The sequence below is a fragment of the Dryas octopetala genome, chromosome 1 (genome assembly GCF_963921425.1).
Source record: "Dryas octopetala chromosome 1, drDryOcto1.1, whole genome shotgun sequence".
NCBI lineage: Eukaryota > Viridiplantae > Streptophyta > Magnoliopsida > Rosales > Rosaceae > Dryas > Dryas octopetala.
In genome coordinates this window covers 21154758-21169676 of record NC_141366.1, presented here as the reverse complement: position 1 = coordinate 21169676, position 14919 = coordinate 21154758, and the positions used below count along the sequence as shown (strand labels likewise).

The window sequence follows — 14919 nt, the reverse complement described above, 5'->3', positions numbered from 1 at the left end:
AATTAAAAATTTAATTATTTAATAATTTAATGGACCCAAATATCACTAAACCCATTTTATTTTTTAACTTTCAGTCTTTCACCCAAAAACCCAACCCACACCCGTGAGGCCCAATGGCCCATGACTCCAATTAGTCCCAAATGGCCTACAATCCTAATTCAATAATTCCTAAAATTGAAAATTCTGAATCAGACTATCAGTAATCCCTAATCACCAAATTCGCCTAATCCCTAAAATTCTAAATCAGAAATCCCCAAATCCCAATTCTGAATTTCAATTTTCAATCGAATACTCTCACAGTCTCACTCTCTCAGACTTTAGAGACTTCTCCTAGCGGCCACTCTCCGTCGCAGCCCAACCCTCTCCCAGCAGCCACTCTCCCTCAGTCCCTCGCATCCCACTTCAGACGAAGCCGTCGCAGTCTCTCGCCGTCGCCGTCGACACAGCCTCTGGTCATCGAGTAGCATCGCACCACTGGGCATCGCACCACTGCCAGCCTTCTTCTCCTCGCGTCGCACCACTGCGCGTCGCACCACTGCCAGCGTTTCTCCTCCTCGCATCGCACCACTGCAGGTCGCCGTCGCCCAGCGTTTCTTCTCTGTATTGTTGTTTATTTGAATTTTGAATTGTTGAATTGTTGAAGTCTTGAAGATGAATTTTCAATCTTGAATAAAAACAGTTTATTACTTGAATTCCTGTTCCATTTGCATAGTTGAATAAAAATAGGTTATAGGTTATTATTTGAAGATGAATCTTGATTCAAAATTGAATAATTGATTTTTTATTATTTTTTTGTATGGGATCGGGATGGTACCGAACCCATACCGAATCACTTTGGTACGAGACGAGATGGTACCATAATCCCAAAACCCCCATCCCATCCCGTACCGATCCCGAACTCAAATCATGAGATGGGAACGGGATGAGGTAAGTCCCATCCCCCTCCATCCCGTGCCCACCCCTAGTTAGTTCCACAAACTGGGTTATCATAGGCTACATAAATAGAGGTCAATTGGACTCAACATGCCTAGCCAACTGTGATTACCCAACAGATTATTATTATTATTATTATTATTATTATTATTATTTTTTTTTTTTTTTTTTTTTCAGATTGCTAGAGAGCTTTACTACCACATGACTCTTATAAGGCATTTCCAGAAGAAAAATAGTTAACAACATATAAGGCATTTCCATAATATCAATACTACTATATAAAGGCATTGATCCATTGACTGAGTGTTAACTCACCTTCAAAATATAAACTCTATTGTCCCAACCAAAGAGCTGCCTAGCTGAGACTCAAAGTTTAAACCATCCATATGAAGAAGACAACATATTAAGGGAAAGGTGGACCACTATTGGACCTAAATTCATTTATATATAAGTTTGTGTGGCACTTGGTGGGCAGCTCAGTTAAAAAGGCTGTAGAGTTTGTCTCTCTTCAACCAAATTCGATTCCCCCTCCCCTTAAATAAATAATATATAAATGAAATACTTTGATTGCTAAAATATGTGTCTTCTAAAAGATGGCCTTGTACAAAGCTAGTCTCTTTCCACAAAATATAAATGAAATACCCTCGCAACATCTGAAAGCATAGATCATCTTGTCCACCTCCAACAGAAAAACACAATAATGACTGTCAAAATCATGCCTGCATACTTGATCCACTGATCAGCACGCTGCCGCCTCTCGATGAGCTTCAATAGAGAGTTGGAGAGACCCACTGTGTTCCGGATATCCAGTGCATTTCGTTGTGCTCTCTGAAACAATACAACAGAGGATTCAACAAGGTTTTAGCAAAGCGTTGGTAGCAACAAACATGCAATGCATCACTAATTAACTGTTCCATACCGAATATGTTACAGAGCTATTGGCCTTTTACGTTTTTTTATCGGCCATATCGAGTTCGACTTCCTTTGACTTTACTTCAGATTGCTTCAAAAATTCATTCTAGAACATATAGGATCTTTAGGAGTTCTATTTGAAGGCTATAAATATGGCTATCTCCTGTAATGCAAATCAGATTTTCAATGACTGAAAAGTAAGTGTTGTTGAGGGCTTAGTGGCTTGATATCTCCTTTATTTTCTTCTCCACATTCTTCTCCGGCCATCTCTCTAGCTACTTTCCCTAAAATTATAGCAACCCTGAACTTCTTTTTCTCTCAACCTCTTTTGATTGCTAAAATTTCTACCATCTAAAGCCGACTACCATCCTAGGCAACACCCACCTTGTGTTGTCCTACATCAGTTTTAGGAATAAGCAAGAATTATGAAATTATACTAGATCATTTTAGGTATTTACTAATTACTATTATAGAATTGCCTTATTAGAGAGGCCTTATTGTAATAAAGTTTTAGGCTTCTAGCATTCATTGAGTGATTGGTAATATTGATTTGAGTTATCCTAATTCGATCCTTGTTTTAGTTCTTCTCCCTGTTCTGTATACTTAATTACTCTCTAATTCTCTCTGTTGCCCTGCATCACATATACGATATACTCACTGAAAAGTATATCCCATGCTATGAATCATATCCATGTCTTTCAACTGTTGAAAAGTAATTAAAATCTCAAACCTTCACTCAACCAATTTTCCCTCAGAAACTACTACTTACATGCTATATCGAAGAGGGGCTACAATTAAATGTTAAGAGCTTATTAATGAATTTTTCAACTATATACAACAACAACAACAGCAAAAATAGAGACAAGTCGCAATTTCCCTATCCCTTTTTTTTAATAAACATTAATGAAAAGGGAGGTGCTTAAAGGTGAACACAAACAGTTTAATACCTTTAAGATTTCCCTTTGGTCTGAATATTTGAAAAGAATAGCTTCCCCAGTGGCACAGGCTTCTTCAAGCATGCGAGAAGAACTACGAACTGACTGCATTGCTTGTGCCTCCTCATCTAAGATTCTCAATATATGATCAGAAGACTCCTCATTCTGCAGCACAAAACAAAGGCATGAGAATGATGTAGTAAACAAAAAGTAAATGGCCGGGCTCCAAAAAAAAGGCAAGGGCATGAATTAATTTCATACAGCTCTTCCAAGCAACTCTTCCCTCTCTCTTGCTTCCATAATCCTCTTCTCATTCCTTAAGTTATAATTATCCAAACCTTCGTTCAAAAAAGCAGCCCCTTCCACTACTTGTTCCACTTTTCTGCATAACAAAGCAAAACATGATCCACTCAAAGAAACTGTGGGACACACTCTACATTCATATTGTAGTTTGAAGATCGGAACTCTCTAATTTTCAGCATTTCATTCAAGATGTAAAAACTTAGATAAATCAGAACCTATTAAGACATTTAGATAAATCCACTTTGTAATCTTTTTTGCATGAATCGTTACTTAAAAGTTAAAACAATAGGCGGTGCCGCAGCTCTTATTAGATTATTGAACTATAATACAGAGTAATACGTACTACATACCTCACAATGTGGAGTCTCACAATTAGGATGTACAAAACTGATAAAAAAACTCGATCGATCACGGATGTATACACCGAAACAAACCCTACCTTTTCCAGAGATGAGGAAAGTCGCGTTGGGACGTGGAGGTTACAGAGCGGCAGAGGTGGTCCATCTCGGCGCAGAGAGATTGAACCTGGAAAATGTCGTTTTTGATTAACAGGGAAAGGTCTGGGGAGTCAATGGCGGCGGTTGAGTGCTCCAACGTCTCCAGCCTCTCAAGTCCCTCTCTGGCCCTTAACAACAGCTTCATGGCTCTCTCGTACATCTTCGACAGCGTCACTCCTCCTCCTGTTTCCACCGCCATTGCAACTGCGATGTTGCTTCAATTCCCTCTGCCTTTCTTTTTTCCTTTTTTCCAGTTGAGTTTCGAATAGTTTTGATCGATTAGCCGCGGGACTGAGTGAAAGAGATTTTTCTTTTTCGTTTTCTTTCTTTATTAATGTCGAAATCAATCGAGACAGTCGAGGACACATCAGTCCTCCAATAGTGTTGTGCCACGGTGTACATCTTACTGTATTTCTTTATCTTGGTCCACCAAAAATTAGTGGGTGTACGTACACACAATCATTTCTCCAATATTAATGTGAAAATAAAATTTTCAACTAAGAAGGAAATAAAATTTAAAGATAATTAGGCTTAAATTTTTTATAAAAACAATTTTTAAATAGAAATTAGAAGTATTTTAAAATTTATAAAAAAATTATTTTAATTTATAAAAAAATTATTTTAATTTATAATAAATTTATTTCTCAATTTGAAGGGTATTTTCCTCTATTTAAAGGGTATTTCTCCTCTTAAGGTGTAGAGTGGACTTTGTAGAGGCTGCATGTTAGGTTTTAACTTCGAGATTTTGGGTGGAACCCAAAATCTTGGAGTTAAAACCTAACATAAAGTCGTCAAAAAAGAAAAATAAAAGAACTTAATTAAAAACTCTAAATTACTACCGGTCTTAATATAAAAAAGACTCATAAAATAGACTGCATTCTAAATCTCCCTAAAATTTATCTACTCTTTCAGGGCAATTCTATCTGTATCCCAAATTGCCAATTCACTTAAAGCTTTTTTTTTTTTGGTAATTTTTAAGAGAAATTGTTTCCGCTAGCCCTCATCATCAATTCGTCATTGGCCTAGCCTGACATATAGCTTCTTGCTACATACTCTTCCCTCATAGTTGAGGAAGCTAAAAGTATTTGTTTGATACTTTTCCAAGAACAATTCCTCTTGCATATATTTCATCGTGATTCATGAATATGCAACTAGAAATAGATTTTACACTGACATCTTCAGAAGAGGTAGTAAATGTATAGGTAAAAAATAACGTATTTTCCTAACTTATGCGGTAGTGTTATGAAAATTTGATTTCTCAAAAATTTATATATTATTTTATTGTTTATTTATTTTGGATGTTTTTGCTTTATATATATATATATATATATATATTGATTAACGGGCTTTATTTTCAAAGTCATACATGCAGACAATTGGCTATAGAGTCGGAGCACATGACAATTTAATAATCAAGTGGACCTCGTATACATTTGCTTTTCATCGTAAATTTACACATGCCATAGCATATGGCAAACTCTGCCATCCTTCTAACCGTAGCCCTTGGAGCTTATAAAACCAACTTGGCACGCCAAATTTGATTTTGACTAGATGTTTACCGCACCCTTTGGAGGGGCTTTTAGAGCAACACTAATGGAGGTAGCAAATTAATAGACTAAAAATGTTTTTACTAACTTATGTAGCAATTTGACATAAAGATTTGCTACTTTAAAAATTTATCTTTAATTCTAATGAATGGGGTAAATGAATAAAGCAAATATTATTTTATTACAAAATCAAAATAGTATAGAATGAAAAATCAAACCCACATAGAGATGAGATATGACTCTCAATGGAGATCGATGATGGGCATACGAGTCCATAACTTGTAGGGTCTATAGAGTCTAATAGCAAGTTAGTGGGAAGTTTGCCAAATACTTAATGTGGCAAAATAGATATGTTTCCCAGTGGACACATCAATCGTGTTTCGTCTTATATATAATTAGGATGACAGTTATCATGCTATATTGACTACCCCACATAAAAAGGAAAACATTAACATGCCAATTAAAGAAACCCCAACAAGTACAAACTAGGGGTGGGTCGGAATACCGCTATAACCGAACCGCACCCGAAAATCGACGCGACCGATCCGCCCAGCAACCGCTCCGACGAGAGCCGACGCATTGGTTGCGGTTTTCTAACCGATCCGACAGGGGGCGGAGGCGGAGGCGGCTTCTAAACCCCCACACCGTCGGTAAACCGCACCGACCGACCCTTCTTCATCTTCTTCTTCTCTCTTGGTTTCTGGCAGCAAGCAGCTTCTTCTTCTTCTTCTCCTCTCCTGGTTTCTCTTTTTTTTCCTCTCCTAGTTTCTGGCGCGCAGCAACTTCTTCTTCTTCTTCAACCTGCAACCTCGCCGCCGAGATGGACGACCTTTCTTCTTCGACTGCTGCAACCTCGCCGCTGCGATGGACGACCTCAGATGCCGTCGCCGCGATGGACAACCTCAGATGCCGCTGCAGCTTCTTCTTCTTCTTCAACCTGCAAGTCCTGCAACCATCGCACAGCCACACCAAGCACAGCCACACCCAAACAGAAAGCTGGTCGGTTTGGATCCATTTCGAACCGATCCGACCGTCACTTGCGGTTTCACCGACAGTCAGTTCACCGACAGAGTCGGTGGCGGCAGCGGTTGGCGTTTTGCCCATTTCGACCCTTGTCGGTCGGTCGACGGTATGTAGTTGGCGGTTCGGTTACCGACACCGACCCACCCCTAGTACAAACGGTCCCTAACTCAATGATGGGAACGAGAATCGAGATACATTGACCAGTACTCGGCAGACATGTATACTAATTAAGGCATAGCAAAAATACAAAATAAGCAACTTAATTAAAGCAAGCAAAACAAAAAACAGTTGATGAGATGCTGCAAATGGTTAGCCCCAAAACATAAGTCTCAAAGCTACCAAATTAATTAAAGCATATACAGCAGATCAGCAAAATTAAGAAATTCAGATTTCCAATTTCATCAATTACTGAAATTTTCTGAGTGGAATTTATTGTGGGACTGAAGCCACCCATTTTGAAGTTTCAAAATACAATTATATATACCAACTGATACAGTGATACATAGGACATATGTGCCTCTTGACTCTTCTAGTAATAAAAACAAGAATATTGTAAATCGACTACAGCAATAATAAATATTAATTCTTAAATCATGAGCACTTCCCTCACTACAACAATAACATAGATATGCTTCTGATATATAACAGTCCCCTTTCTCTCTTGAAAGGACTGTTCTCAATCACTTATATACAAGGAGTAAAATTTCGGTTTCGAGGAAATTTTCGATGGAAATTTCGACGGAAATTTTCGAGGAAATTTCGATTAAAATTTCGATTTCGACAAAATGAGATAAAAACGACGGAAATTGCTATCAAAATACGGAAATTTTGAATGAAACTTGACCATATGCTTATTTAACATATTATCTACTGTATTGATAAAAAAAATTGAAGAAACCAAATTATATAGTAAGTTTTATGTAATATAAGATGAATATAATGTGCGCTGGTGGTAAATACTGTTAAAAAAATGGGTCACTAATTAGTAATTATATAAATTACACATTTACACCTCAAATTTATTTATATTACAATTTTAAATCATGAATTAAATAAGTATTCAATACCACATAGAGTTTCTAGGAGGTTCAAAATTGTCACTGTCTTCAGTATCATCCTGTCTAGAGTAGGTGAATTGCGAAGAATAATCACCCCAAGATACATCTCCAGCATAACTTTGCATATAATTCCCAACATGCCAACCGTATGAATCAGGAGGTGGTATTTGTGGTGGGATTTGCCCATAGCCATACTCATTTGAAGAGCTACTGCCAGACTCACCTGAGTAAAAGGGATATGGTGGGTAGACTATTAGAGGGTTTTGCCCATAATTGTAATTATCATCTGCTACCCCCATAGAACCAAAAGTGGTGGATAACGAATCCTCTTCTTCTGGTATCATACCCACATTACCTCTTTTCCTGCGATTGTAGTCCTTTCCAATGGCACCAATTCCCCGTCCTGCACGCCTACTCTCATGATCCTCATTTTGTGTTGCATGGGTGTAGTTTTCTTCACCAGTAAATCGAATGATATCGTATTGATCATCTCCAGTGTTATCTTCATTTCTACCACCACCACCACCCTCACCACCACCTCTACTTCCACTGTTGGTAGGTGTGTCTGATCCTGTGTCAGAGTTGCCTGATCGAGAAGGATTAGTGGGAACATTTTCGTTGCGATTTCTTGGACCTCGCATAAGTTCCTCAAAACTCTCAGTAGGGCCCACCTCCTCATTAAGAACTCTTTCCACATTGATGCCTTCTTGGCGTGCTTGGGCTGCAACATCAGGATCTGGATTGCCTGCATCATCATCTAGATGGATGGGTCTGATCCACTGATAAAGCTGGTTTTCCTCTGCATCATCATCTCCCATACAATTTTCAAACATATCTAGCGGATCATAGTTGTCGACGCGATCTACCTCAGCTTGTTTGTCTCGAATTGCAAGCTTCATATTATAGTAGCAATAGACCATCTTTTCTAACCTACTATATGAAAGCCTGTTTCTTTGCTTGGTGTGTATGAGAGCGAAAGTGCTCCAGTTTCTTTCACAAGCGGATGATGACGCCGTTTGTGAAAGAACTTTGATGGCTAATTTTCTTACAGTAGGCGCATCAGTCCCATACATGATCCACCATTCACCTGAATTGTACAAAATTATGAGTGTAAGTTCAACCATTCAATTGATCCAACTAATAAAAGTACGGTGTATACTCACTAGGAGACATTTTTGATCTAGCGGCAATTGCAGCTCGCTCTCCGAACATTCTCTTCGCATCTTTGAAATAAGTTAGCTAGATACAAATCATACAATATCCATCAAAATATAAAACTTAAGACAATTAAATTTTTTAAAGTGTTATGGCAAGTTATTTTCACAAAGTAAATTAAAGTGTTATGGCAAGTTATTTTCACCTCATTTCCAAATTGGGCAACTTCTGTTGAATCAGGATCCAATGTTTTATATACATTGTGCACAGCCCGAATAAGTTCACCATCATTTGCCACGCCTTCTTTATATTGGTAGCGAGGATTTAAATAGTGGGCTGCATCAAATAAATATTGAAATACATATTTAGTAACAATAATTTAAAGTTAGATAACTTAGATCAATGAAAAAACATGCGGAACTAAATTTAAATTAAACATATTTAGGTTACCTGCTGCATGCAAATCGTGTTGTAATGTTTTAAACCATCGATCATCGATGATTTTTACCACCCACCGTGCACCGTGTTTAAGTAATAATTCTTCCTTTACACGACGCATCAACTCATAAACAGATCCCATAGTAGGATACACCTCTGTATCGACAACACGTAAAACTATGTATAGAGGTTCTAACAAACCGCAAATCTTAAGCACCTGTTGCCAAAATGAGTGATCAAGTACTATGGATTCCACCTGTTGTCCTGCTTCTCCTCGCCGGAAGTTGCTATTGCCCCAATCAGTACAAGTGAACAATTGCTTCAACCCAATCATCTTTTGATACAAACTATCCAATGCAAGATAGTGAGTAGCAAATCGGGTGGGACCAGGACGAATAATATCTCCACCACAAATCTCACGCATCTTTGCCAACAACCAATTATGGTTGTAAATAAAATTTGTGATCTTTTGAGCCTTTTTTATCACCTTAGCAACCGACTGGTTCTTCCCAATCTCTTCGAACATGAGATCAATGCAATGTGCCGCACACGACGTCCAGTACACATTATATTTTTTCATTAACTTCTTCCCTGCGGCGACATATGCGGAACCATTGTCAGTGACAACTTGAACAACATTGTCCGGTCCAACCTCCTCCATTACATCCTTCAGTAGCCGATATATATATCTTGCATCCTTTATGCAATTTGAAGAATCAACGGACTTAAGGAATATAGTCTTACCTCTTGAGTATGCCATGAAGTTTATAATAGACAACTTGGTTGGACCTGTCCAACCATCGGACATGATTGTGCAACCATAAGTTGCCCAATCCTTATTCAAGTTGTTGACATGCTCTTGCATTTCATTAAATTCCTTTTCCAAATATACATTCCGTATCTGATAGGGTGATGGAGGTTCCACTCCTTCTCCTGCCTGCTGACATCCTATCACCAAGTTTTTGAAATGATGAGATGCTGCTTTTGAAGGAGGAACATTTTCGTAGATGAAGAACTTGGCTATCAAGCCCTGCATCTTTTCTTTGATTGACCCTCCAGAAAAGAGATTTTTAGCACTCTTTTGGCGTGCTTTAGATGACTTGTAGAGGCTTGGTGCTATTGGGGGTGTTGGTTGTGATTCCCTCATGCTTGATCCTCTTCTCAACTGTGAACCACTACTAGACCCAGAACCTTGTCCTCTATTCGGGACTTTATGTAGGTGTTCCCTATCCCATTGTGCTGCTTTGGATTGTCGAATTGCAGCTCGAAAATTTCTTCGCTCTTCAGGCCCCATATCATCATTATAATCATCATCGTCGTCGTCGTCACTGTCACTCAAGTTTATATGACCTTCTCCACGAAGTTCTGCTTGAATCTCTTCTATTTGTTGGGCTTTCTTGTTCCTTTGTTGTTGTTTATATCCCAAGGTGTTTGCAATGTGTTGTTTCACCTCTGGTGGGACACTAGTGCAACGTTTCACATTGCTTCCAGGATCAATACCTGCAAGGTGGTATTTCAGTCTTGTGACTCCACCACCATTCATTACAAGGCCACAATATTTGCATATTGAACCTTGTTTACTAGCCGGATTTGGAAGTGCATGCTCCCAAGCTGAATCACGTGTTCTTCCTCCACTGTCCATATTAGTACCTAATAACAAAAGACATACACAATCACAAATTCACAATCATCATAATAACAATCAAATATGCAAAATAACAATCAAATATGCAAAATCACAATCAAATATACATTAATAACTGTGGAACACTTAATTAACAATAAATCTTTTCACAAAAATAAATTAAGAAATAAAAGAATATAATAAAACAAATTATCCATTTCTTAGATAAGAATATAAGATTAATTGCCTTCTCAATCTTGTTATAGAACCATAAATTTAGTACACAACCCACTTCAAACTCACATCAAACTAGAAAATGTTGTCATGCATTCCACAAATTACCAATATTCGGATATATTAGTGCCAAAATTATATTATTATATACTTGTCAAAAAAATAGCATTATTATTTTATTAATCTTATATATTTTGACATATATTATATATATATAATATATATGCATAATGCATCACAGATTCACAGGGGTGAGGGAGAGGATCTTAAAAATTATATACTGCAAAGTTGGATTAATCCCCATTTCATTTGTTTTTTTATTTTGTTTCATTTATTTTTGGTCTAAACTCTAAACTGAAGTTACTGAACAACAAGTCAACAAGCCTCTACCATCTATTACGCTGGTATGGGATAGAAAAGCCTATTTCCTAGACAGATGCATCAGCTAATTGCATAATGGCATTCAAAGTGCTCCTCAAAATACAATTAATGTGACAGATTTGTTTTCAGCTAAGCACATTAATGGGCCGATATCAAGTGACAAAGTCACTGAACCAGAAATGAGAAAATGAAAGATCTGGCCCATCTGGGTAAAGGACATAAATTGAACTTAAATCAACAACAACAAAAAAAATATATAAAAAAGACAAAAAAACCCAACCTTGAGAACGTGAAGGTTGCTCAATTTTTACAGATTGAATCTTCTCTTCCGTTGGTTCTCAATCGATTGTGCGAAGATCGCAGCTTATCTCCCTCAGATGGGGAGACTTATCTCTCCATTTTCTCTATTCTCTCTTCAGATGGGTGTTGTAGACTTGTAGTGTAGTGGGTCATGGGTCCTATTTTACTTCTCTGGGGTTTAAATGGATCAGTCCAGTCACAGCCGTCCTTTGATCCTACAGCTGGGCGATCACTTGATCAAAAGCACTGCATAATTTATGACATTCAATTCACAGTGGGTTGTCCTATTTATTTAGAAAATACCGAGAAATTCTACTGCAACTATGTTACCTTTGCAGGGGGTCACGCCGCGCCGGAGAAGACAGAGTGAAGAGGGAGAAAGAGTCACGCCGCGCCGGAGAAGGAGGCCACTGGGAGAGAAACCTTGTGCGCAGGGGAGAAGAAGACAGAGAGAATAGGTTCAGATTTGAGTGTGTGGATGAAAAGAGGAAGAGATCCGAGTGATAAGGTAAGGCTGCAGTGCTGCACAGTGAATTTTTTTCTGTTCACAGCGAAATTTCGACGAAATTTTACAGAAATGCATGTGAGGGGGATCGAAATTTCGGCCGAAATTTCGCCGAAAAATTACCGAAAATTAAGGGTAATGTGATAAATTTTCGGGATCCCTGAAAAACGAAAATTTCGGCGAAAGTTATATACAATAGCCACAGTGCAGCGACCAAAGCAATGACAGTGTAACAGGATGGGGTCGGTATAGCACTATCCCAACCCCCAGAGCATCTGTCCTTCCTTTATTTCCAGAAAGTGTGTTTTATCTATTAATTTGGCTGCCAATTTCTCTGGCAGCAGTCAGGTCTTGTCGGCAACATACATGACTTATGTTGTAATGCGTCCACATGTGATTGCAACACTCATTAGAATCATCTATCAGTCCCATACATTAAACCATTTTTAAAAAAAAAATTAATTAGGTTGAAGTAATTGCAGCATTAAATTATTATTTGGGCAAATGGATTTCCATTAGAATCTTAGGCAACAAAATATGAACATCCACTTCATCAAAACATAACAAACTCCTAATACACGCCACAAACATCAGAAATAGATTAAAAATATTAGGACCAAATTCAACTACATCAAAAGTGGAGTAAAAACAAAAAAACAAAAGATGATCGAGAACATATTAAGAAACTAAATAAATTACAAACAGTTTCATGTTCAATGTAATCTTAAATCAACGCACTTGTAAAAGTTCCGGCCACTCCATTCATACCGCATGGATTTCTTCTTGGGTTTTGCATGACTCTTCTTTGAACTATGATCAACAAAATAGTTTTCATTGTATTGTTAACATTTCATTTGTTAAATACAAGAATGACAAGATAATTGCAATAATCATTCTTAGTTGAGTAAATTTTACTGATATTATAATTGGAACTGACCTGAAATAGAGTGAGCAAGTTGAGAATTCAACATGCATAATCATTAGCTAGCATATAGCAGCTACAAGAAATTAAAAAGAGAAATCAAGATAAAATGATTGAATAAACACAATGTGTTTAGCTAACTTATTAGGACTATCGAAAACAATGAAAAACTAAATTGATATAAAGAACATGAGGTATCCAATTTGACATGAAAAACTACAGTCACTGTTTTCAACAACTAAGAGACTGGACAAAAAAGGACCGTTCAGAACCTTTAATTCAAGAACATTTCTTGGAACATGAAATTGCTATTTCCTGGCTCTCAAGAACTTTATTGATCAATTAGCATCAAAACTATATTTTTCCTTATGTGTTTTCCTTTATTGGCAAAGCATATCATCCTATTTCAATAATTATTGTCCAAGTATATGAAAATTTTCCTGACTCATTTTTCCTACTGGATACACCTGCCCACAGTTTCAATAAAATGAACAAAGCTTGAAATCTATAAATCGATGAATCCTCAAAAATCTGAACCAAAGCAGAAGTGATCATTTTTGACAGCATACCTTAAGATCAACCAAAAAATTGGAAAGTAAATCAAGAACTCATATAAACAGATGCAAGTAGAAACAATATAAAATTTAAGGACTCAAAAGTTACATAATCAAGTTCCAAGAATTTAAAATCAGGCATATTGACACTTGGACAGAAAGACTTACGGGCGTATGACATATTTTGGTTTCCCTTCAACATCTTGTCCTATTGGAGCCCTAGAGTTAGAAGAACACATGAGAAAAATTAATTTCAGTAATACACTTCCTATAAATTGGAACTTCATGACAAAGCAGAGTTACTTATAAACAGCAAAGTATACCTCGTAATGATGCATGAAGCAACATCTAAACCCAACTTGGCAGTAGGATCAAACGTAAATCTGCCAATTTTGGGAGAAAACTACAAGAAATCTGTTACTAGGAATATAAAACATCTAATTGCATGTGTATAACATAGTCATTAATGGTTGGGATTTCATATGACCAGATTGAGTTGGTTATAGAAATTGCAACTTAATTTTTAACCCACCCCCCATTTCACCTCATGAGTGAGTAAGCAAACGAATGAGAGAAAGAGAGAGAGAGAGAGAGAGAGAGAGAGAGAGAGAGAGAGAGAGAGTCTAGGAGCTATACCTGAATAATTGAGTATTGTGGCTAACCCTTGAAGTGTCTTGCAACTTAAATTCAATCCACTTATTGGGATTAAGTGCTGAAAACACATTAAAAGTATCTATTTAAAAGTATCTATTTAGCATGAGCAACATAAGGGTGAAAATTTTGACATATGACAATCCCAAAATTTTGATATATGACAATCCAAGTATACCTATATATATGGACCGTTTGATCAAGTTAAAAAAAAATGAAACATAATCTGGCAGATTTGGGATAGATGTTATATTTATTAAGAATGAAAAAATTAATAAAAAAGGATATGCTTTGTGAGAGGGTGTTGGAGGAGCTCCTCGATCCAACCAAAGACAGAGGGAAATATTGTTCTTTGAAAATGCAGTTCTAGTCTCTAGATTCTTAAAAGTGTTTGCCAAATTAATATATAATAGTTTACTGTTTGGTCTTATACAGTAAGGATGACTTTTGTATTAATGACTAATATTATGAGTGCCCTAAACAACTGGAATTTAATGGGCAACCTCAACATGCAAGAAATTAAAGAAACCAAGAAGTGCTAACGGTCCATAATTGAATGATGAGGACAAATATGCAGTGAACAGTACTCATGCACGCACTAGTCCTAGAAGAACGTCTAACAAAACTAATAACCAGTTGATCGATGATGTTGCAAATGGCCCACCAACCCCAAAAAAGTCAAATTCACCAAATTAATTAATCAAAGCATACCAACCTCACGTAGCCATGATAGTTTTGAGATTGTCTATTATGCATTTATGCCCTTAGATCGCTAAACCTTAATCACTACAACAAGTAAATTTGAATGGTTATTACGTGACATATTTCGAATGGTTTTTAGGGAAAAACAAAAAAAGCATATTATATATAGAAGAGGAACAGATTAATGGTCCCCCACCTACTTTTATACGAACGATATGTTGGAGAAAATATTCGACCATGCATAT

General features: G+C 37.1%; 2 protein-coding genes and 1 long non-coding RNA gene across 5 annotated transcripts; all 3 read right to left on the bottom strand.

The window, feature by feature from the left end:
- Window positions 1-1306: 1306 nt before the first annotated feature.
- LOC147299062 (membrin-11-like) lies at window positions 1307-3785 on the bottom strand. Its single transcript, XM_086229520.1, has 4 exons — window positions 3523-3785; window positions 3042-3162; window positions 2793-2945; window positions 1307-1761 (listed from the first exon to the last, which is right to left on the bottom strand). Exons 1-4 carry the CDS (start codon window positions 3777-3779, stop codon window positions 1600-1602), a joined length of 693 nt encoding a protein of 230 aa, XP_086085646.1. The 5' UTR covers window positions 3780-3785; the 3' UTR covers window positions 1307-1599.
- Window positions 3786-6001: 2216 nt separating this feature from the next.
- Window positions 6002-10443, bottom strand: LOC147299061 (uncharacterized). Its single transcript, XM_086229329.1, has 5 exons — window positions 8814-10443; window positions 8569-8699; window positions 8372-8447; window positions 7313-8295; window positions 6002-6073 (listed from the first exon to the last, which is right to left on the bottom strand). Exons 1-5 carry the CDS (start codon window positions 10441-10443, stop codon window positions 6002-6004), a joined length of 2892 nt encoding a protein of 963 aa, XP_086085455.1.
- A 1981-nt stretch (window positions 10444-12424) lies between these two features.
- On the bottom strand, window positions 12425-14096 carry LOC147299060 (uncharacterized). 3 transcript variants are annotated; one of them, XR_015120004.1, is made up of 5 exons: window positions 13958-14096; window positions 13645-13704; window positions 13490-13540; window positions 12783-12843; window positions 12425-12655 (listed from the first exon to the last, which is right to left on the bottom strand). It is a non-coding gene; the product is annotated as an uncharacterized LOC147299060 (long non-coding RNA). The 3 variants fall into 3 exon arrangements; XR_015120003.1 differs by having other exon boundaries at window positions 13645-13724; window positions 13958-14034; XR_015120002.1 differs by lacking the exon at window positions 13958-14096 and having other exon boundaries at window positions 13645-13909.
- Window positions 14097-14919: the final 823 nt, after the last annotated feature.